Source organism: Diplotaxodon limnothrissa, linkage group LG19, assembly GCF_057381915.1.
Source record: "Diplotaxodon limnothrissa isolate DT_005_m linkage group LG19, D_limnothrissa_male_GT1.1, whole genome shotgun sequence".
Classification (NCBI taxonomy): Eukaryota; Metazoa; Chordata; class Actinopteri; order Cichliformes; family Cichlidae; genus Diplotaxodon; species Diplotaxodon limnothrissa.
Genome location: NC_140614.1, coordinates 26,439,811 through 26,462,446, shown reverse-complemented (window position 1 = coordinate 26,462,446; position 22,636 = coordinate 26,439,811). Strand labels below are relative to the sequence as shown.

General features: G+C 40.4%; 1 protein-coding gene across 1 annotated transcript in view; it reads left to right on the top strand.

Moving 5' to 3' along the window:
- luzp1 (leucine zipper protein 1) overlaps positions 1-22,636 on the top strand; it is a 50,109-nt gene that overhangs the window by 16,074 nt on the left and 11,399 nt on the right. The window contains exon 2 of the mRNA XM_085342530.1: positions 22,256-22,608. Within this exon, the coding sequence (XP_085198656.1) occupies positions 22,477-22,608 (132 nt within the window). The 5' untranslated portion in view covers positions 22,256-22,476. The remainder of the gene's footprint in view (positions 1-22,255; positions 22,609-22,636) is intronic.

Here is a 22,636-nt window from a genome sequence, read left to right as displayed (position 1 = left end):
CCAAGTTATCATGTCAGGAAGTTCCTGTCCTCTTGAGTGGTGGCGTGAAGCCAGTAAAGTCGTTCTGTGACATTGCTAGCTGTCATATTACTGTTGTTGGATAATGATTAATGGCACAAAATAATCTGCCCTTCTAGTGAGAAGTAGCTGTGAATGCCTCAGCTGTTATTTGTGGAGCAGGGAGGGCTGTAAGTCATTAGATATTAGGGCAGGTTCTGCAGGTTCATGGCGAAGTTAAAGAGGTGGATGATTTTCCATATGACAGCTCATCAGCCTGTTAACAAAATTCTTATTCCACCTTCCTGCTCCACTGGAACGCAAATAGCAGCAGGAACGCTGTTGGCAGCAAATTGAAAAACAGCCTCTTTTTCTTCTTTTCACTGCTGTTCCCTCTTCCTTTCTCTTGCTCGCTCCTTCTGTCTGCTGCTTTGCTGTTTCCCTACCATTCTCCATCTTTCTCCTCACTCCTGATTCTTTTTTTCTCTTTGTGTCTCTTTCTAGGCATCTTATTCACCATGTTTGATTTGGGCATTCCTTTCCCCCTTAGCAGACAAAACAACCTCGGACCTAACTGAACTGCAAGCCCCAATGTGCACACACATATACATAGACGTACACACACACACACACACACACACACACCCTTTTTCTAATCACACACAGGAAATGGGCTCCCGTGCAAACAAGGAGCGCCTGGCCGCTGGAACCCAGGATGGCGTTTGAGGACTTGAAATGTTCTCTCGTGGAAGAAACAGAACCTGAGTTCTCTTTGTACTTCTTTGGTTCTGCCTTGTTTCATTTATTGTAATCAGTTTATCTGTGTGTTGGTCATGTCGTCCATGACGTTTACATTGGAGTGAAACAACAACAACATGTCGTAAAGTTCGGGTGTTGAAAAATAAACTCACACCTCGAACTTTGGCATACTGCATGTGAAAGTGAAAGCCGAAGTTCTGAAAAAAATATCAAGAGATACTGCATAAATCATAAAAGGATGATAAAGGCACAGTAAATGACACATTGTGTGTTTATGAGGAATTTATTGGAGGAAAACCCCTTAACAGGGATTTCTGCCCTGTTTCACATAGTTAATGCTGTGTTAACACACTGTGCATGTAATGAAAACTAAATACATGCTTTTACTATTATAGTATGAGGGAAAATAAATAATCTTGGTCTGAAAAAGCAGATAAGGTAACATTAAAACTAATTTAATACAAATGTATCCTCACTTTCCACTTTAGTGGCGTTTCTGTGTGCTCAACATTAGTCATTTTAGAGGCTCGTGCTTACGGTGCTGCTGAATTGTGTCTTGTTTAACTGAGAGATTTTTCTAATATTTTGTCCATCCCATAAAAGCAAGTTTCCATAATGCCATAAATTTCAGTGGCTGCACGAAAGCTGAGTTTATTGCAGGGATTTTTGCAGTAGACTGCATTTACTGCATTGCAGTAGAGCTAGGTGTACTTTTATTTTTTATTTTTATTTTTTTTAATACAAGTCAGACATTTATAAGACATTTTCCTGATCCATTAAAAAGTAAAAAGTCAGTTTAAACTTGTGTAAATGACACATGATGTAAGGAAGGGGGGAAAACTGTATTAGGAAGCAAGTTCAGTACACAAAGAATATCTTTTCCCTATCGGGCTTTACTCCAGATACGTTGATAATCCCACTGTTTAAGATCATAACAATATATTACAGCTTAAAGAACAATATAAGAAGTTGTTTTAACATTATTTGCAGCAAACAATTCAAAAATCAAGGAGTAAAGATGCTCCTAAAAATGTGTTTCTTTTCATGCAAATTAAACTTGATTTAAGGGAAAGAAAAACAACTGAACTGGGGTTTGTATTAGGAACCAAGTTTAGTATCCCAAGGCTATCTTTTCCTTATCTGGCTTTACTTATCTGGATAACTGTTTACAGATGATAACACTATATTACTGCTTATAGAACAATATAGGCACTTGTTTTACGATTACTTGCTGCAAATGGAGGGAAGAAAAAAATCACAGAGATGGCTCCTAAAAATGTATTTCTTTATTAATGCTCCTCAGCGAAAGCCAAAAAAGACATCTAGACCCTATTACTACATGCACAGTGAGGTCCATGGGCCATCGAAGGAATGAATTCACTATTTTAGGGTGAACTGACACTAAAAACGGTGTTACCTTGCTAACCCCCTAAAACTTCTTTGTAGTAGAGCCCTCAGGTGTCTGATAGGTAAGTCACCAACACGCATTCTGAAGGAAGTTCCACCTCACACTGTTTCACTTAATTCTGCTGAGTAGAATGATGAATTCTCCACAACCTGTGTGTATAAAGGGAAGCAAGTGGGTGTGATGGATGAGCAGGAGACAGCTGTTTTTAGTTTTCCTTGGTTATGGGCTGGCTAACCATCTGAACTTCCTTCACACACACGCACACAAATACGCAACTCAACAGCACATACAAAAGCAGACAAACATGGGTTTATAATTTCTTTGGGACCATAAAAAATGTGTCAAATCTGATCAGTGAAGTCATACGTTTCAATTATAATCAATTTCATTAATCACACACTCTCGTTTTGTTATGCTCAGCAGAATTACACATTTGGTTTACGGCAGTGCTGTAATGTCATGAATCGTGAGAATGTCAGATGATTCAGCAAAACCCGTGTTATACGGCTGCTTTCCTCAGTCGAACATGACATGGCTGAGCGCAGAGCTGCTGGATTATCTCCTTCCTCCGGAGTAAAGATGTGAAAGAACAAATAGACTCATGGAAAGGGGTTGAGAGTGGCAGGATCAAGTAAAAGGCAAGTGCTCTGTGTCTGTCAGAAGGTACTTACATGATCAAACAGTATTTGAGTACATCACTTGCCACCCTTCCTTAGTTCAGCCTAGGTTAAATAAAGGGAAACTGCTTTACAGTCTCTTATATAAAGTGGTAGGAGAAGTAGTCTTTTTTTTTTTTTTTGTTTTTGTTTTTTTCCAGTGATGGCACCTGTCGCACTTTGATAGCTAAATCAAAACCGAAAACTTTTTCCTACCTTGGATAGTTTATCTTACTTTATCTTAACCAGCTGCCTTTCCGCCATGTACCTGCATCAGTAATTTCCATCCACCGTTTGCTCTTCCTGTCATACGGAGTGCTCTGAGTCACTTGTTTACATTTGGGTCGCGTGTCGGCAGCTGCTCGTATCTCCTCTTTACATACCTTCTTACCCCTGTTGCACACATTGGTGTGTTTTCCCCTTAAAGTGGTGAAACAAGTTTGTTTCCACCATTCCAGAAACAGTTTTTTTGCATATTTTGCCAACTACTCTGCTGGTTGTTGAAGTAGCTCTTTTTTAGGTGCTCATCAGCATGAGCAGAAGCTGACACGTGGCTCTCGGCCTCAGACATGCCTGGCCTTGTTGTTGTTGTTGTTGTTGTTGTTGTTGTACACGCTAACAAGCATAAAAGTATTGTGTCTGTATCATTGATATTGTGATGCTTTTGAAAACCTTTGTCATGTAAGGATACTGATGATATCGCAGATACACCAGTTGCTAAAATATATATATTAAAAAAAATGAACCTCGCTCAGCCATGGCCTTGAAGCTCCCACATCAGCATGTTGTAGCTCATTTTCTTTGATCCATTAGACCTAGACAGAGGGTAAACACAATAGGTTTTTTTTTTTTTTTTTTTTTTTTTTGAAGCGTGGAATCATTTTCTTGCTAGAACAGGCATCCAGGAAATGAAAAGAAATATTGAGCGGGTGTAAACTTCTTTTTGTGCTTCTGGGGTGGTTCATGCTTAACAAAGTCTGAGAACCACAGATTTTAGAGGATTTGTGTTGTTCTTTTTAATCATTCATAAAAACTAGTGTCAACTACACAAGTATTTTCCATTTCCCTTTTTGTGGGCAAAACAGTTACAAATCAGAGCTTGCTTTCTTGTTTATGAGCCTGCTCTGTCTTCATCAGGATGGCATTTGTGAATTAGATTCTCAGACTTTACATTGTTCTTCATTTTCCATGTCTCGAAACTCAAGCTTGTTATGTCGTAAATAATGTTCCCTCTCTGATGTACAGTTACAAAAGTGAGCGTCCTGCTGCTGCTTACAGTTTCCAGCAGTGTTCCCTTTCTCTTTCGGCCCAGTCCTCTACTTCATTTCTCAGCCTTTCCCTCTCATCCTTTAAATTCAGTCCAGACTCAGGTCTTAAATCTGGATTCTCTGCGCTTAACCAAACATATGGAATGCTACTGTAGTGGAATGCTTTGTGTGTGTGTGTGTGTGTGTGTGTGTGTGTGTGTGTGTGTGTGTGTGTGTACACATGTTTTGAAGCAGATGAGAGCTTCTAGGATGATGATGATTATGATAATGGTGCGTGTGTGTGTGTTTACCAGTGCCTCCCCAGAGAACTGAATAGGGCCTTCTGTTGTCGTGGCCAAACATTGCTTGTCTGCTCATGCATGAGTCTATTGCAAAGCCTCAGAATGTGCCCCATATCTGAGCAGTTAGCTCATTCTTAGCCTCTTAGCTTGACTGTGAACGTTCTCCCTTACAGCGACTGCTTTGTCAGCCCGGCCGCCGGCCCCGGGCTTTGTCAAGTGCCAAAGATAACAATGGCGAAAGATTGCATGAGTGTGTGTGTTGATATAATGATGACCAGTGCTTCCATTTTTACTAACCTCACGCCCTCTCTGTGTGTTTTAACCACAGGATGGAGAGTTTGTGGAGCTTGATTTGCTTTAGAGGAAAGGATGCATCTTAAATTAAGTAAGTTGTGGGAAGTTCTTTGTGATTTTTAGGATTTCTGCCAGTGTGTAAAAGCCCTGCAGCCCAGCAGGCCTGCACTTACACTCCTGCCAATCTAAGCCGATTTTTTTTTTTTTTTTTTAAAGACATAATCTGTAATCAGGAAGTTGTCTAATATAGCCTCTTAACCCACTGTTCTTGTTAACTATTTTACACAAATAAGCATTGAGTGACCAGGCAGATGTTATGACCCAATACAGTTTTATCTGTAAGGCTGATACGTCTCCACTTGTGTGAATAAAGTCAACTGCAATTTCGTGCTCTCCTTCTCGTCCTCTAGTTCATTCCTTTTCATGTCTAAAGTAGAAAATAAACTATTTGGTGTTTCTCTTCAGCCCTTTCCAGTTTACAGCTCATACAGCAGCACTTCTTCTTTGACACATAATTACCAACTGACATTATAGTGGATGGATAGCACCATTAGTTGAGTGCAACATTGAGTTGTGCCAAATCAACCTCTTCTGAGATTGTCAGGCTTGCTGTTTTCTCGCGTTCTCAGCAGCTCCGGGGACAGAAGTAGTGAAGTTTAGTTTATTAGTTAAGTTTGAAGTTGAGTCAAAACCTACCAGAGTATTGCAGTTGGTATTTAAATGCATTAGGTCACTAACCGTGTTAGACAGCTTCTCAGTTTCAGGCTAGTCTGGTTAAACTCTCACATCTTTCCCTTCACTTCTTCTCCTCATCCTCCAGTCTTGCCTACTTTTCTTCCCTTCCTTTCCCCCTCCTCCTTGCCTCCTCGCCTCCTCAACCCCTCCTCTACTCTTTTGTGAGTCTGTTTCCTGTTGGGCACAAATGCCGGCGCCGCATTTCCTTCCCTATAGCCTAAAGTAACACAGGAGTGGTACATACATGTACAGTTGCAAAAAAAAATGCAATTTCCAGTAAAATACGGTTTGATATTCACTGAGGGCAGCGGAAAGGACAAATGGTGTGACTAATAACACACAAGCACATAGAGGGATCACTCAACGTAAGTGAACCTCTAAATCTTCAAAAGCTACTGTGAGTCAGGTTTGAAATTAAAAAGATCAAACACAGTGCACAATGCAATGCTCACAGGAAGCGGGACCTGTATGAGCACCAAAACATGAAGAAAAAAAGATGAAGAATGCTGAAGGGGACAACTTCAAGGCAGCAGTCCCTTTTCCTGAAGTGGTTGAGAGGTCTGTCCACGGTTTAGTTTGAAATGTACGTTTTGCAATGGCAAAATCAGATTACTGATATTAACCCAACTGAGATGTTGTGACCTCAAGGCATCCCAGAAATCCTGCTGAACTGAAACGGCCTCGTAAGGAAGGATTGTGAGGGACCAAGCAGCCAAAGCAAAGAGGACACAAGCAAAAATATCTTCAAAAAGGGTTTTCTTTATTTTAACCCTCAAAAAGTCCAAAATTAACAAAATTCAAAACCATACTTAGCAGGCCCATAAAACAGGTCAACTAAATATAACTCTACAAAAAGTAATTTCCAAAAACTTAAACAACAAAATGAGACACAACTTAACTCACAAACTGACCTAATTACAAAGACACATGAGGGTAGCTTTTATAATGATTTGGCCAAACCATTTGAACACAATAGGGGGAAAACAAAACACACACTGATATTAACTAAGCACAGAATAACCTAACTAAACCTAAAACACCCCTGCTCCTGGTAAGCCCATGGTTGGTCCTGCTGAGCAGGCATTTTGTCCCCAGAGTCCTCAGCCACGCCTTTTGCCCAGACAGGAAACAGCCACCGCCCAAACCCAGGTAACTCAAAGAAAGAGAAACATAATTAATATAACAAAACATTTTAGAAAAACCACACAATGTTACTATGTGCGCGCCTCATAATACCAGTGTTAGGTTTAACCAAATGATTAATGAAGAAAACTGCAAAGCAAAATAATAAAGTGAAAAATGGACTAATTTACCCCTGTGTGGCTGATGCCATCACAAGGATGTTCCAGAGTTCCTCCTCGCTGTTGTGCAATTCTCATAAGAAGCTGCAGAAAATATATAAAGGAGGCTGTGTGAGTAACTCAATCCAAGAAATGATATCTTCAATGAAGATCAGGTCACATTTTATTATGAGTCATAGCAGACAGCCAAAAGGATTCGCAAACTTTATCTTCAAACTTCATTCAGTGCTCAGTGGGTGTGTGTGGGTGTCTGCGTTCTTACGTCAGATTATTCAGCAGACAGTGTGTATCACTGTCTTATCACATCTCCTCTGCTGTCTGCTCCCACAAGTGTATAAGGTCAATATGTGGCCAGGGCGTGTTCTGTGTGTCTAAACCGAGCTGCCATTAAACATGTTTATTATTCTGAATGGAAATCCTAAAACTGACCATTAAAACCAACATTAAAACAGGAAACTCTGAAGGCACTTCCCCATCCTATTAACATCTCTCACTTACAGGAGCATGATTCTTTTAATTTATGAATGATTTATGCTTTGCACTCAGTTTAGTTTATCATTTGTTTTTGTTTTTTTCCTTGATGTACTTTTGCAATCTGCAGTCACACGCTGCTCTTAGTTAGAGCGAGACGATCTGTAAGTACCGCATCATCCCACGGGGACGCACATCTCCTCTGAAACACATCATCATTTTACCTTCTGCTACATCTCCTCTTCTCCCTCTTTCTCTCCCCTCTTCCTGCAGCCACTGCTGCATTCCTGCTGCAGTAATCCACTCTGTCATCTACCTGCTCTGCATTCTATACAGTCATTCCCCTTGTTTCTCTCCCTCTCTCTCATCTTAATCTGCTTTTTCTCTGTCGCTCTCTGTCATTGCTTCTCTTCCATTATTGCACACGTTTCACTCTGCACATTTATTTCGTCTGAGCTCCTCTGCTGTGTCTCTTCTCCCTGTGTCTTTCTTTTTCTTCTTTCTCCCCCTTCTCATCACAGAGCCACTGAGGTCTCCATTCAGCCGCAGCGGGCTTCTAATGCCAAGGCTCAGGCTGATGAAGCACTGCCAAGCTCTGCCAAGCAAACTCTGTGTGTGCGCGCCCTGTGTTAGGATGGGAAAACGGTGAATGAACAGGATGCGGAGCAGAAGGTGGAACGGCTGTATGTTAAGAGCTATTGATGTGTCTGAATGAATTGACCGTGATTGTCTATTAGCTACCGCGAGGCTTACGCTCAGAAAATTTCCAATTCATAATCGCAGGAGACTTTGAGGATCAGCTGTCATTTCCCCCTCTTGTCAGTGCAAGGGGAAGGACACAGAAGTGCAGCAGGAAAGCAGGGGTAATACAGTGAAGGTGAAGGGAAGGAAATTGAAGGAAAGCAGTGACCGAAATGGGCGACTGGGGTGGGACATTTAGAGGTCACATGAAAGCAGATGATGGTAGCAGAGACTGATGACAAAGGAGAACAATAGCTGGGGTGATGAAAGAAAATGATGTATAGTAATCAATTATTATTGATGTCCTTGGCCTTTTTGGAGAAAGGACAATTGCTGCCTCTGTAGATTAGTTCTATTCATATAATTTCTTCATTAGTTTCATTAGTAATTGTCAATCACTTTGAGATCAATTCATGATTTCTTTATTGTGTAATTCCTTTATGTGAGTGTTTACACCACAAATCTTAAATGGAAATGCATTTTTGTGGCCCTCCCTGTAACACGTGGTGCAGAGTTACACGTTGCTCAGTTTGTCTAAAGACACTTTCCTCCCAGTGACACTGCAGAGCATTAAGTGCTATGTAAATATTTAAGTGTGTGAGCAAGGGAGGGCACGAGACCAGTCTGTGCCGAAACCAGTAAGAGTTAATATGGTTGACTAATTATCTCTTGTACTTCAGCATAAACATCAATTACTGGTATTTAAAATGTTAACAATGTGTTTTGCTGATAGGACACAGACTGTGTTGAGACATCCTCAGAAATGAATTAGTAAGGTTGATTTCTGTTCATCTGGACGCAACGTTTTCAGTGGAAGAAACGTTTCATCACCATTCTGATTCCTTCAGTCACAGCAGACTTCAGGTTTCCTCAGCCTTATGAACAGTACAGCTGCATAACAATCAAAACCAGCAGCACTGCATAACACTGAGCCACGAGATCAGTTTCATAATCATTGATAAGCAAATTGTTTTGACCCTTAATCAGCGGCCATGAGTGCTGTTTTCAGAGAATTGGGGAGAGGCTGCAATCACGCGATGGTCCGATAGTGAAAAGTGTGCTGATCCTTTGTGTCCGGAGGGGCAGAACAACCAAGACATGCATCTCAGTGGCTTACCAACCCCAAGGAATGGGTCCCTTGGTACTAACAGAGCAACAGTAAATGAATTTAAGTGCCAATAGGTAGAGCTGGGCGATATGAGATTTTTTCATATCACGATATGTTTTTTTCATTTCAGTCGATAACGATATCTATCACGATATAAGCCAAATAACTATATTTGTAAGATTTAAATGTGCCGTTGCTCACAAGTAAAATGTGAAATAATCAGCAGCTTGTTTTGATTTAAATATTTATTTCTCATAAGTTCAACAGGGTAGATGTACTTAAGGAACATGAGACTTTTTCAGATAAATAAAGGCAAATATTGCAAACTACACAAAAGGCAGCCGCTAAAGCGTTTAAGTTTCAAAATAGAACAAACGAAACAGACTAAATTGTCAAATCCACTTAGAAACAAAATATTAATTCTAAAAATAAATCTTAGTTTGTTTTACAGAAGAACAGACAAAACTGACTAACTTTTGTCAATATCAAATAAACTGAGAACTAAAAGGAAATTCTCAATCTCTCCTTGTTGTATAGCTTAGCTTTTCAAACAGTTTTAACAGTTACTTTAGTCTGACAAAAGCCGAATGACGAATTAGTGCTTCCATTCAGAGACTGAGGCTACGTCCACACGTACACGGGTATTTTTGAAAACGGAGATTTTCTGTTTTCGTTTTAAAAAATAATCCCGTTCACACATAAAGGCAGAAATGAAGGAAAACACTGCTATGAACATGCCAAAGCAGCAGGTGGCGCTAGATTCCTAACCGTGCAGAAATGTTGGCCAATCAGAAGTCTAGAAGCCTCGGTGGGAAAAAGTAAACAAAGCTGGGGCATAGAAGCAGAACCGAGTCGTATGTGTGGACGGACAGTAACTGTGTGTATATGTAAGCATTTAAACACTGCAGAGAGTAGAATTAACAGTAACAGTATTGTAGAAATTCATTTCACCGAAACAATAACGTGGCGCACAGTGTGACGCATGCACCAGTTTATTGTATTTCCAGACTTGTTTTCGGCACAATTTACAGTGCACGCTACTCTGTTTTTTGTCAGACTTGAAATAGCCGAAATACCTTCAAACTACAGAACTTCTATGGCTCTTCCGTTCGACAATCTCTCCGGCATTGGAACCATCATCTGTTTTCTCTTCGGTCACGCTCGGTTGATTTTTCTAGTAGGCACACTCATTTCCTCCATTACGCGCTGGCTCCATTACCCGCTGGCTGCTTCCCAAACAAACACACGTGCGGCTTGGCACTTGTGCTGTACGTAACAAGTCACGCGACGTGATGCTGCGGCTGTGATTGGTTCGGCTCTGCGCTACTTAATTTGGATTGGCTGACCTTTTTTTTTTTTTTTTTTTTTTTAAAAGAGGACGAGCGGCGAGGTCTATCGCGATAGCTTAATTTCTCTATCGAGTAAAAGTTATATCGCGATACATATCGTTATCGTTCTATCGCCCAGCTCTACCAATAGGATTGCAGGGAATTATACATCTGGGAAATTAAACAATCACTGGCTAAACGGATGAGCTACATTGTCAGACTGGACGCCTCAGTCTATTTACACCTACAGGCCAGTGGCCACTCTTTCAACTGATGAGGATTTGTACATGCTGGGCATGAAGGATTGCAGGTTTGCAGTTCATAGCCAATGTATGTGAGAAATGGAACGACCACTTGAACCCAGGAGCGAAGCCTAAGAGTACATCTTTACCTATTTACAATGCTGTGATTCCAGTCATTCCCCATTTTTCTGTGAAAAGTACTGATGGCCATTGGTAAATACTGATGACAATTTGCATCTCAATGATGTTGAAACTGAGCTTGTGGGTCAGTGTTAGGAAATGGTGCTAGTTTCAGTCATTATGCAATTGTTCTGTTTTTAAGGTTAGGGAAACCTGTCAGCTGATACTCAAGAAGTCAGCCCAGCTGTCTCCAAACACAGTGGTAATGTGTATTTCAGAATAACACCACACAAGGATAGTATTTTAGATTTTGTAACATGTTCAGTTAAAGTTACTCAACCTTAATTCCAATCTTGATGTTGATCTTTTAAGTCATGAGTTAGTTGAGATTGTATCCTTCTTCTTCTTCTCTATGTGAAATAGAGCCTGATCGATATATATGCTCATTGCTGGTCTGCATATATAATGGATCATATATGAAGCAGACGAAAACAGAGTAATACAGAGCATACACCAAATAACACTGCTCGATTCTCCAAATGTTCAGTAAGCAGATGGATTCAGTTCTGTATCAGCAGACGAGGGAGAAAATACTTAAAACTTAAAGTCTAAATATGGAAAGAAGAAATGGTATTCATGACTCTAGCTCTCGCCTAACTTCTGCCTCCACTCATTCCTTTTCTGCATTGCTCACACTTGTTCACATAGTGTTGTCTCTTAACAAGTGTCATCATGTTGTGATGTTTTCACGTTCTCTTATCAGTGTTAAACGCTGACACAAACGCATTCCTTTAGCAGCAGTTCATCGTCACACACATCTTTGCGTATTCGCACACGCTCATTGCAGCATGAGGATTTTACCTGTGCGTGCTGAAATTGTTTGAACATCTGTTATTCTACCACAAAACTGCAGTTCAGCTCATTATAATCGAGGCTGATGCTTTAATGCTGCTATGACCTTTAGCCCCCTTGCTCTCAGGTCATGTATGCTATCAACCAACTGTGTGGATGACCCGTTGCAATTTAAATACTGAACAAACACCGAGAGAAAGTTGTGAAACTAAAGTGACTTGAGAACCGGAACTGATTTCAAAAAAGAGATTGAAAAAAGCACGAGAATAGGTTTGCCTATTAGATGTTTATTCATGCTATGCAAGCTTATTGAGAAAGCTCCTCTTTCTTTCTCTGTCTCTTTCTGTTCTCTAATCATCTAATCACAGCTTATACTAATTTCATAGTATGGTTTCACAGTGGCCAAAGTCTTCCCGTCACTTTACAAGTGGGACTTTCTAAGGTTTCATTTTCCTACGAGCGGCACACCCACACACCAATACAGACTGACCCATAAAATCTATTCCCTAATTCATTTCTGAGCATGTGGATTCCTATAATGGATTTCAGAATTAAAACATGCTGTTATTATCTTAATTAAAAGCTGTTAAATGTGTTACACAAAACTTCAGGAAAAAGTCGACAGCATGCTAACGTTTCAGACTGGTGGCCTTTGTGTGAGAGAGAATGGATATGTTGTTTTCAGTGCAGCAGTTTGGCGAGTATTTGATATTCACCATTTAAACTACATTATAGTGGTTTAATAGCACTGAATTAAATGAAAGGTGTATTATAACTGGATTTAAACACAGTTTATGACTCAGGTGTGCACAGCTCCGTTTCCATGTTTCTACGTTGTCGCTAGTTTAGTTTGGAGTCCGGCCTATATAGGATTTGTGGGACAGATATTGTCAGCAGTTGTTTTTATTATTATTATCATTATTTTGAAAACAGATTTATCGGCTGATTTGTTTCTTTAAGACACACGAGATGTAAATGCATTTCTTAAGATTTGTTATGTGTTATTTATTTACATTCTCCCCAACGCTGCTCACATCAACTAGTAGTTGTGTTTGTGGTGTTCTAGATGTTTGTGTTTCCAACAGTGACATTGTCAAATGCCCTCTGGTGGACAAACTATGTAACGTCAATGCTCATAACATGGCTGAAGGGTGTTTCTGCCATCTCTTCTTTACTTATTTTTATTTATGTCGTGTTTAATGGCTAATATCACAGACAAATCAGCAGCAGCAGAATCCACTCTCTTCATAACAATGCCTACTCCATAAAAGACACTGGATCACATAGGAGTGCTATTTGGAAGGGTTGGTGACCTCTGAACCCAAGCATGGAGGATAACATGCTAAGGGCATGATTCCTTAGAAGTAGGAAAATATTTCTCTGGAACTATGTGGCAACTCAAATTGGACATAAATTTTGACCAGAACATCAAAATGAAGGTTTTTCTAAGCTCGCCTTTGTCTGAAATACAAGTGTCCATACACACAGCTATTTACATATGTCAGTGATTTAAGGCACTTTCTAACTTTGGAAAAAATTAAGTATATGTTCTCTTCAGCTGGGTGTGTGTTTAATAGTGCTCGTGGCTATTGATCAATGGTCTTGATCAATGGTCATGACAATTTGCATATTAATGATCAAGGAACTGACCTCACAGCCCATTGTTCGTTCAGTGGGCTAGTTTCAGCTAACGTATCTCCCGCTGAAAATGCTACGTCCAGATGAACAGAATCAACTTTTTGGGATTTACTTACCTGGATGATTGAGCAAGACAAAGAAATATGTTGGGTTATACAGATGTCTATCAGAGTGTCTGAAAGTTAGTCTTTAGTATCAAAGGTCTTTCGTATCAAAGGACTTTACAAATCAAAAAGTTGGACTGGGAACAAGTATGCCACACTTTTTCTTCATAATAAGAATGTACCACGTGAGCAAAGTTTATAGAGTTGATAAGGATCTTAAGGATATTAGGCTCATTGACGAATAGGCAGGCTATGGATATGAGTTGATGCACACAAAGCAGTTAACTTTAATGCTCATTTTCTGAATGCTTTTTGTGAAGGACTAAATACTTTGAGCAATTCTTCAACATACTGAATCTGTTCTGAAGCTGAGACAGAAATGGGATCGAAACATCCTCAGTTTAGCTTTTCTGGATCATGGATCATGGATCACCCATGTGGACCTGCATGTGCCTGGCTAAAGCAGGTTAGCATGGTAAAAGCTGTAATGTTCAAAGCTATCTATCGCAGTTACCTCCTTTAGATTATAATGACAACATTCATCAGTTGGGGGTAGCGTTTTGCCAATGGGCGTTTTGAAATGTAACTTTTGATACTACTTTTTATAACTGTACCTCAATTTCCCCACCGACCTCTGCCTTTTTAGCAGGTCACCATCGAAAATAATGGCTTCTCCGGTTAAAAAAAGGTTACATTGATTGTCTTGTGGCATAGTGTGGTATTGAAATGAAAGTACCACCCGGTTCAGCTTCAGTTGATATCCCTACAGCACATTACACAGTGGACATAAAGTCATACGAGTGGTTTCTTCTGCCGTTAGCTTGAGTTAAGAAGGTTACAGACTTTTTTTTTTTTTTTTTTTATAAACACAATAATTTACAAAAAGTGCCTCCTGAAGATCATTCACGTAACGAGTGAACGGAAAATATATTTTTTGTTTTGATCTGATTATGATCAATTTATCAGGTCTGCGGTAAAGAGATCTTTTTTTTCCCCCCTGTTTTTATTCTTCCCCTCTAAAGAAAAACCGAGGTATGAACTGAAACCACATCCCAGAATTGAAGTATAAACTGACCAGTAGTTTTGGAGAAGCCAGTCGGCCAGTTGGCAGATGTATCATTGTGGCCTTTTTTTATTAGAAGCTGCCTGATCGGAGTAGGCCTGGTTCTTCTAATTTGTCAGCACTGACACTGATTTATAGCAAGTAAAGAGACAGCTCTGTTTTTAATATCCGTGTGCTCTTGGGGATCAAAGAATCCATGCATTTTTGAGATATTTTGTGTTTCTGTTGAACTAACTAGATTTAAGTTGCTCCAGATCTCCTTGGCTGCAGATCTGCCCGAGGACAAGTTAGCTACTGACTGGCTAGTATTTTCGGGTGCTGAGTTTTAAATAGAGCATCAAATATACTTCCCCTGCCTCTCTCCTTCTGTGTTGCAGCAACAGTGACTTGTGGATGTAATCCTGATTTCTGTTGGAAAACATGCTACAATTAACTGTTTGGCCATAAAGATTAGGAGCAGAGCCGAAAGAAAAAAGCTCTGGGAGCTTTGAGTTGAATTCAAAGGCACAGCTTCAATCAGGTCATAACCAGAGAAGCCAAAAATGTAGTACATGTTTGGAACAGCAATACTCTTCCAACGAGTCTGACAACTCCTCTTGCTTTTTTTCACTCACCCTGCCACATCTGTCTTACCCTCTCTTCCACCTCTTGTGGGCTTTCTCATCCACATCCTCCTCTTTCCCCTCCCTCTCATCTTCTTATCATGCCCATCCTCACAAGTGTAGTGGTGGTTTAAGCCCCAGCAACAAGGCCCTTGATGTAGACAGGGGAGGGGAGGGGATAAGAGACCTAGAAATGGGTATGGGTTACTAGGCTCACAGGGAAGAGGATGGTTACTTTTCACCAAAGCTTTCAAGCTAAAACTGACGGACTGAGAAATGTGGGTCACAACCATAGACTGGTCACAAGCAGAACTTTTACTTATCTTAAGCATAACTTTTGACCACCTTTCAGCTGGACAGACCTGATACTGATACTCAGAAAAATACTCGATGCAATTTTTGATACCAAGGGGGATAAAATTAAGTAATGGGGGTTGATTAAACAAAGATTTGAACAACAATTGTCCATACAGATGTTATAGTTGCTACAGTGTTGTTTATTTTCTGGTTCTGTCTAGTTGCCAGTAAACTTTTCTCAGCTTCAATCTGGCGCTTTAACTGAAACATAACACTTTTTGCAAACAAATGATTGTGTTATTCTGTTAAAATAACAGTCTGTTGTGACTGATAGGATTTTCTGTTTAGCTTCAATATTAACATTATTGTTTTATTACTAGCCAAAGCCGCTGATGATGACCTAATAGATTTATTGTGGGTAACTGCTAATCGTTGCATGGCTAGCATTAATCTGTTTGCTGGCCACATTAAGAGTTATGACAACGGTTTAATACTTCAGTCTTGTTGAAATGGGAGCTTTACTGACCTCTCGAAAGGCCTTATAAATGCCAGGGTGTGAGTCTTAAAGATGCTTCTAGTGTGATAGCATTTTTTATTATTATTAATTAGTAACAGACTATTAATTTTTCTAATTATCCTACTCTGTACACATGCAATCTATAGTACCTGCACTACTGGGGGACAAAAGTAATACCATCCCATTTTATGAATTTTGGTATCAAAAGGTAACATAAGTATCTGTTCTGGCGATATCGCTATAACCTTTTTATAGTGTGACAGATGGCAGATTATGCATTTTTAGACTTCTTCTGTCCTTTCCTTTTTTGTTGCTCTCCATCTAACTAACAAATGTTGGTTTTTCACACTATCCAAAGTCTGTGCAACTTGAAGTTGAAGTTAATTTTACATCTTAAGAAAAAATACATTTATACAGTTGCTGAGTAATTCCATCACCTACCAATCTTTGGAAGAATTAAAAAGAAAAACCTGACGTATCACCTTACCTTGTTTTAAGGGGATACAAAATCATCACTAATATGTGTTTTAACATTGAGTGATGTTCTCCTGACATACAGACAGCATATGCTTTGTCTTTATGGTTGTGGTTAACTGCCATGTCCCCTTACATAAACATATCTATTTTTCTACTAGAGACGACGTTCTCTTTACCCACTATTTCACCACATTTCAGTACTTATACTGTAAATTGCCATTTCACTCTGGCGCTTAAGGAAAAATCCAACTTGCTATTCCCATCCCACTTCAGCTTTTCCTATTGAACAAGCTACACCGACCTTAGCTCCTTATCCGTTTTTCTGCTGAAGAGCAACACTGCCTTTCACTTCTTTACCATTTTTCCAGAAGTGGTGCAACACTGAAAGGGTGAAAGAAATGGAGAAAAAGCAACATGACAGCACAGGAAACCAAACATTATGGGATGCCGGTTTTCTCTTTCTTGGAAAAACGGAAAAATGCAGGCCAAGCATCAGGTCTCTCCACCATCTTGTGGCTTCCACTCCTGCGCCAGCATCCTTCCACTGCAGTTGTCCTTTCACTCACTCACTGGACACACAAAATACACGATACATGTCACACATTTAAATATTCAAACTGGCAACAACCCCCCTACATGAAGATGTGGTTGAGGCATTTTGATTGGACTGGAGCCCTTCTTTAACTACCGTGTATGAGGCAGAGAAGCTTCAGGCCCATAAGTTCCAACCCAATGTCAAGTGCAACAGAGAGGTGATTTTTTTTTTTTTCTTTCCTTCCTTCTCTTTTTCATGGAGAGAACAGAATGTACTGAAGGCAGCAGGCAGGCAGGAAGAGAGTGGCTAAAGCCTTAATGATATGGTGTATGATTGTAACCTTGGAGTGTGTGCGTGCGTGTGTGTGTGCATGTGCGTGTGTGTGTGTGAGCACAGGCAGAGTGTGTGGACCTCCTCTACAAAGCTTTACTTCTGTATCCTTCTGCTGTTCTGTGACTCCTCAGAACAACAGTAGTCCTGGGAGGCCCCTCTGCTTTCACCTCTTCTTTTTCTCACCCTCTTCTCTCGTACGTCACTGTTCGGCCCTCCCATTGCATCTTCATTCGTCTGTTGAACTGGACTGATTCTTATTTTCTCTTCCTTGTTGCTCAGAAATTGATCATCATCAGATGCAGATGCAGCTTAGGCCTGCTGGGCTGCTGGGTTACTAATACGCTGGTGCGAACCTAGGCGAGGAAATAAATAGTTACTATAATTTTTACTATTGACAAATTTTTCCCTTTGTTCCCCTTGTGTAATATAAAAATTATGCTTTTTTTTTTTTTTTTAGCTGTATTCCCTGCAGGTGGCTGAATTGTTAAGATAGAAGAAGCTGTTCAACTTCTTGCCATTTGATTGCAGAAATTGGCACATTTAATTCTGCAACTTACAGTTATGACGTTTCTTGCCCATTGAAGGCACAGGTTTAAAGCCTGTATTGGCTTTAAAAAAGAATGGTCTCTGCTACAGTTGTGCGTGCATTGTGTGTTGTTAATTCATGTGTATTGATAACAATGCCTTGACCATTTCACTTCCAGGTCAAATTCTTTGTCAGTTTACTTTGTTAAAACCTGACCAGTTTTCAGAATGGGGAAAAAAATGTCCTGTGTAGCTTCAGAGCTGTCAGAAAACATGCTGGCATTAAGAAAGGGAATTGATCAGCTTGTAGGTCTATGTTTACGGTGTTTCACTTGAATCCCATATACCCTATATATAGTGGCGCGGCTGCCCCTCTGTTGGTCTTCCATGGTCTCTTGTGTTCTGGGGGCCTCTGGATATCTGGAGTTTTGATCTCCTCCATACCCGCTTCACACCCTGGAGGACGGGGCTGTGGCCCCCCCACACTCCCTAGCAGATCATTACATGGAGAAACCTTTGGAATGCAAGCATGCTGATCCACACAGGTATGCACACATGGGTATTCACAGACGCGGACTAAAGCTTTCTTGGCTGCTACCTCAAAGCACACTGTGCGCTGTCTATCTTGCGTGCTGCACAATATCGTTTATTATTTAGTAAATATTGATATCTATGGCTAGCTAGTTTATTGTGATGGTGCTTTGTTTTCTCTATTATTATGTTGCTCTTTGTTGTTTGCTGTCTCCTCTGTTTGTTTTTTTTGTTTGTTTGTTTTTTTTTTCTCCATACAGGTGACCCAGGAGTTCTTTTTTTTTTTCTCTCTCTTCCCCCCCCTTCTCACCGTCTCTTCTCCCCTTTGGTTTTCTTTCTTTCTCTCCCCCTCTTTCTCTCATTCATTCCCCCTGTCCTATTTATTTAAAAAAAAAAAATGACAAAGGATGAACTGAAGCTCTGCCATCACGTAATGTCGCATACTGCTGTTTCTGATGTCATTTAAAAAAAAAAAAAAAAAAAAAAAAAAAAAAAAAAAAAATCCCATATACCCTGAGGGCTGAAGGTAACTGCCTACTTGAATTGATTGGTAATTCAGTCATGCCTTGGTATCAGTAACACTGTGACCTTGGGTTTTTACCTTCACATGTTCCTGGTTTATTATTCCTTGCTTTCCCAACAGCTATCCCCATTTCACCGGAACCACCTTCCATTCATTCTTGTCCGTTTTAACACTAACTCTCTGACTTCCCTTTATTTCTAAAGAACCTCAGTGACTTATTCAGATGGCGTTTACGGTACTCGCTGAACTCGTGTTGCAATCAACAGTTTCCGTGCCCTCATTTTTGTAACAACAGCAAAATAGAGCATGAAGGTCAAGTAGTGGACATCCTGTCCACGTTTCAGGGAAGTGGAAGAGGCCGGCATCATATAGCGACTGGTTGAGCGCTCTCCTCATATACAGTCCTATATCAGAATTGGGTCAGATAGTTGCAGGAGTTACCCAGGTTTATCATGTAGTCAGAACAATGCAACCATTGCAGAAGAAAATGAATGGGAGGAATGTGTTCAGAAACCAATGACTGAAATATCTGGTTACCAATTGTTCCGATTGACCTGATCATCTGAGCAGACGGGCTTTTAAATATACTCTCTGTGGCTGGGCCGTAATTTATAAACCGTGTTCAACTTAGGAATACACTTCTGCGAAAAGAAAGAAATGGCCAAGGACAGCTTGTCAGTGTCCCGGATAGGAGCAGACAAGGTAGCATGAGGGACTGCCAGTGCCCTGGTTAGTCCATCATTAGGAATGTGTCTACATAAAACGGGTCAGTTTCACTGCCTCAAAGCTCCTGCCCCCATCTAGGTTTTCCATAATTGTCAAACAAAGCACAGAACAGGGGAATGAAACTTGGAGCTGAGTTCAGAATACCTCAGCAGCCCCACTCCTGCCCTACTTCCTTCCCTCTTTATCCTCCCTTTAGCATGTTTTCATGTTCTTGGCTGTACAGAATATCCTACTGACTTATGAGTAGCCAGTTGTGGAAAAACAAAGGAATATAGAGACATAAATGGAGTTTTAAAAGTGCTTATCTGATCTGGATCTTGGATTGCAAAAGAAGGAATGCATGGTCTTTAACTAAATACTGCTTGGATTCTTCTTTTTCATTCATTCATACAGTAATTTCTTTAGTGCTCATTTTTGGCTTCCCCTCTCTTCCTCATCTTGTTTCTGCTCTCCGCCTTTCACCCACTAGCCTTTTCTTTCCCTCTTGTCTTGTCCTGAACATGGATAATGAGGCCCCAGGCCTGCCATAAGTGAATCATGTATGTTGATTGGTTTGGCAGAAGCAGGCCCTTGCCAGAGTCACTTTGCACGCACTGCCACCCCTTGAAAGCGTTCTGTTGGCCGTGCTGGTGTGCGTGTTAGAGAGAGATGAAGGGGAGACATGAGGGAGAGAGGGAGGTAGAGAACTGGCAACGAAATAAAGAGTGAATGAGAGGAGAGCTAGGCAGCCTGCCAAGACAGGAGTGTCTGGATCTAACAAAACACATTTATTAAGCAGGACAGGAGCTGCTTTTCGGGACCAGATTTGGACACTAAGTCAGGATTTGGGATTATGTTAAAGATAAAGTTAAAGATAAAATTATTTAAAAAAAAAAAATGTGTTGGATTGTTGGTCATGATCATAGGATCACCAAACTGGTCATATCTACCTAGTTTTGCTTTCTAGAGCCTGAGGCGCAGAGTGTCATTTACTGGACTTCTTGTTTTTAGCTAGGTTTATCTTTCCTGCTTTGTGCTGAAGTCTACAGAGTTGTCTTGAACCTAAATATTTTTGTCAGAGTGTCTGCTCTGTTTTTAATAGATCGATGGGAATTTCTCTGTAATTTTACTCTGCTGGAAGGGGATCAGTCGGGACAGCTTTGGAATAGAGCGACTAGCTCTAGACAAGAGAGATAAATTGGTCTACAGCTCACTTAACAAGCCACAGCTGAGTAATGTCAGTGCATCAAAAGTGACTTATAGAGTAAGGTGTTTTGGCATTCAAATAGACAGCTAGGCAAGCAGTTTTCGCTCCAAATTCTTCCATTTGTCTTCCTTCATACTAAGCCCATGTTCTTTATTTCCTCAGTGTCTTACACTCCAGAGAGAAGATTACCAAACCACTAGACCTCATGAAAGTGAAAAATAATTAAAACCCTACAGCCAAAGCCTTTGAGTCCACATTGTGCTTTGTCATTAAGTAATTTTTGCTATGCTGACTTTCAAAGCTTACTGCTTTAGTTTATGTTCAACAAGACATTTTATGAACTGCGGGCTGAGCGGTTTGGGTTTTTTACACCATCTGAAACTATAGAAAATATATTATTCTGTCTTGGCGCAAACCACTACGACATGTTTTACCATACTGTATACCATCCACATACGTGGTTCAAAGAGGTGAAATATGTTTGGTGAATTTACTGCACCGGTTGATGTTTTGCAGCAGTAAAAGTTATCTGCTTCAAAAGCAAACTGCAGTAGTCTTTTTATGTAGTGGTGTGTAGCTTCAGACGGGCTGCCTGAGCTGAATGTGGGGTAAGGAAGAGAGACTGCTGATTGTCAGGGGATTAATAAATGATGATGTTGTGCCCTGCCCTTAGGTCGATTTTCTTTTTTCTTTTTGCCCTGGTCAGAATCATTGGGGGGAAGGGACGTAATAGGGTCTAGAAGCACAAGCAGGAGAACTCACTGCTTGAGTCATGATTGACTTAAGTGTGTTGACAGTTAGATTAACCAAGACTCTGCCTACAGTCAGACTGTAATGTGCTAATATTCTGTGTTCTCATCGCACTGAGCCATGCTGAGCTTGCAGTTAGGACTCCCACTCTATTTTTACATCTTTGTACTAACAACAGAAAGGCAAAGTGATATAAATATCCCTATTGGCAAGAATTACATTATTTTTTAATTGTCTAATCTGCACTTATGTTGGAGATAATCAAAACCTCCTTGTCATAGTGTTCTCTTTTTAATCGTTACTGTCTGAATGGACTATGAATGGTGTAGTGTTGAGACAGACCGGTAATGTAGTGGAGGACGCTGGTGTTATTGAGATATGCCACTGTCAGCAAAAGCAAGCAGGCAAGAATCGATATACGGTAGGATCAAGAGCAGGGACTCAGCATTGTTTGTGTGGGTGTGGGAGCATGTGGAGATGTACTAAAAACCTTGTCATCCACTCACATCCTTTAAATTATGGGCAAGATGAACTGTATGGTAGTTTAGTGGCAAAAGGGAAGGGAGGCATAGTTATGGATTATGTTTGATTATCAAAGTAAGGAAGTGTATTTTTGACACAATTTTTCAAATATGAAAAGATCAGCTGACTTTATGGTTATTCAGAAAAAAACAATTTCTCATTATGTTGCACAGTTGTTATATCGACCTGTAAGTGTGAATTAGGGTGTGTGTGTGTGTGTGTGTGTGTGTGTGTGTGTGTGTGTGTGAGCTAATTTCTATGTTCTCTGACTTACTTCCTGTACTTACTGTGTTACTTTTGAGAATACAAATGGTTGTCATTGTGAAATTAGAGATGACTAAGTGTTCTCTCTGTGCCTCCTACAGATGAGATTTGTCTGCTGAAAACCACTGAGGGAATTTTGAAGTCTTAAAGAGACGGTGGCAAAACGAATCAGAACAGCCTAACAAGAAAAAGGAGCTTTTCCTTGACAGCCTAAAGAACTTGGTAGCACAACGGCACAGATGTGGACTCCCCAAGAGATTTTCATCAGATAATCTGGACAACATAGAAACTTGGTCGATACAATAGAAAGAAATCTGGAACCATGTCAGATCATAAAGACATGACCCATCGCCACCTGAAGCACAAGCTGCAGAGTCTTGGCCGAAGACTTGATGAACTGGAAGAAGCAACAAACAAGCTACAGAAGTCTGAGGATGAGCTTCTTGACCTACAGGTAAGTTGTTGTGACAGTGTGTGGAGGG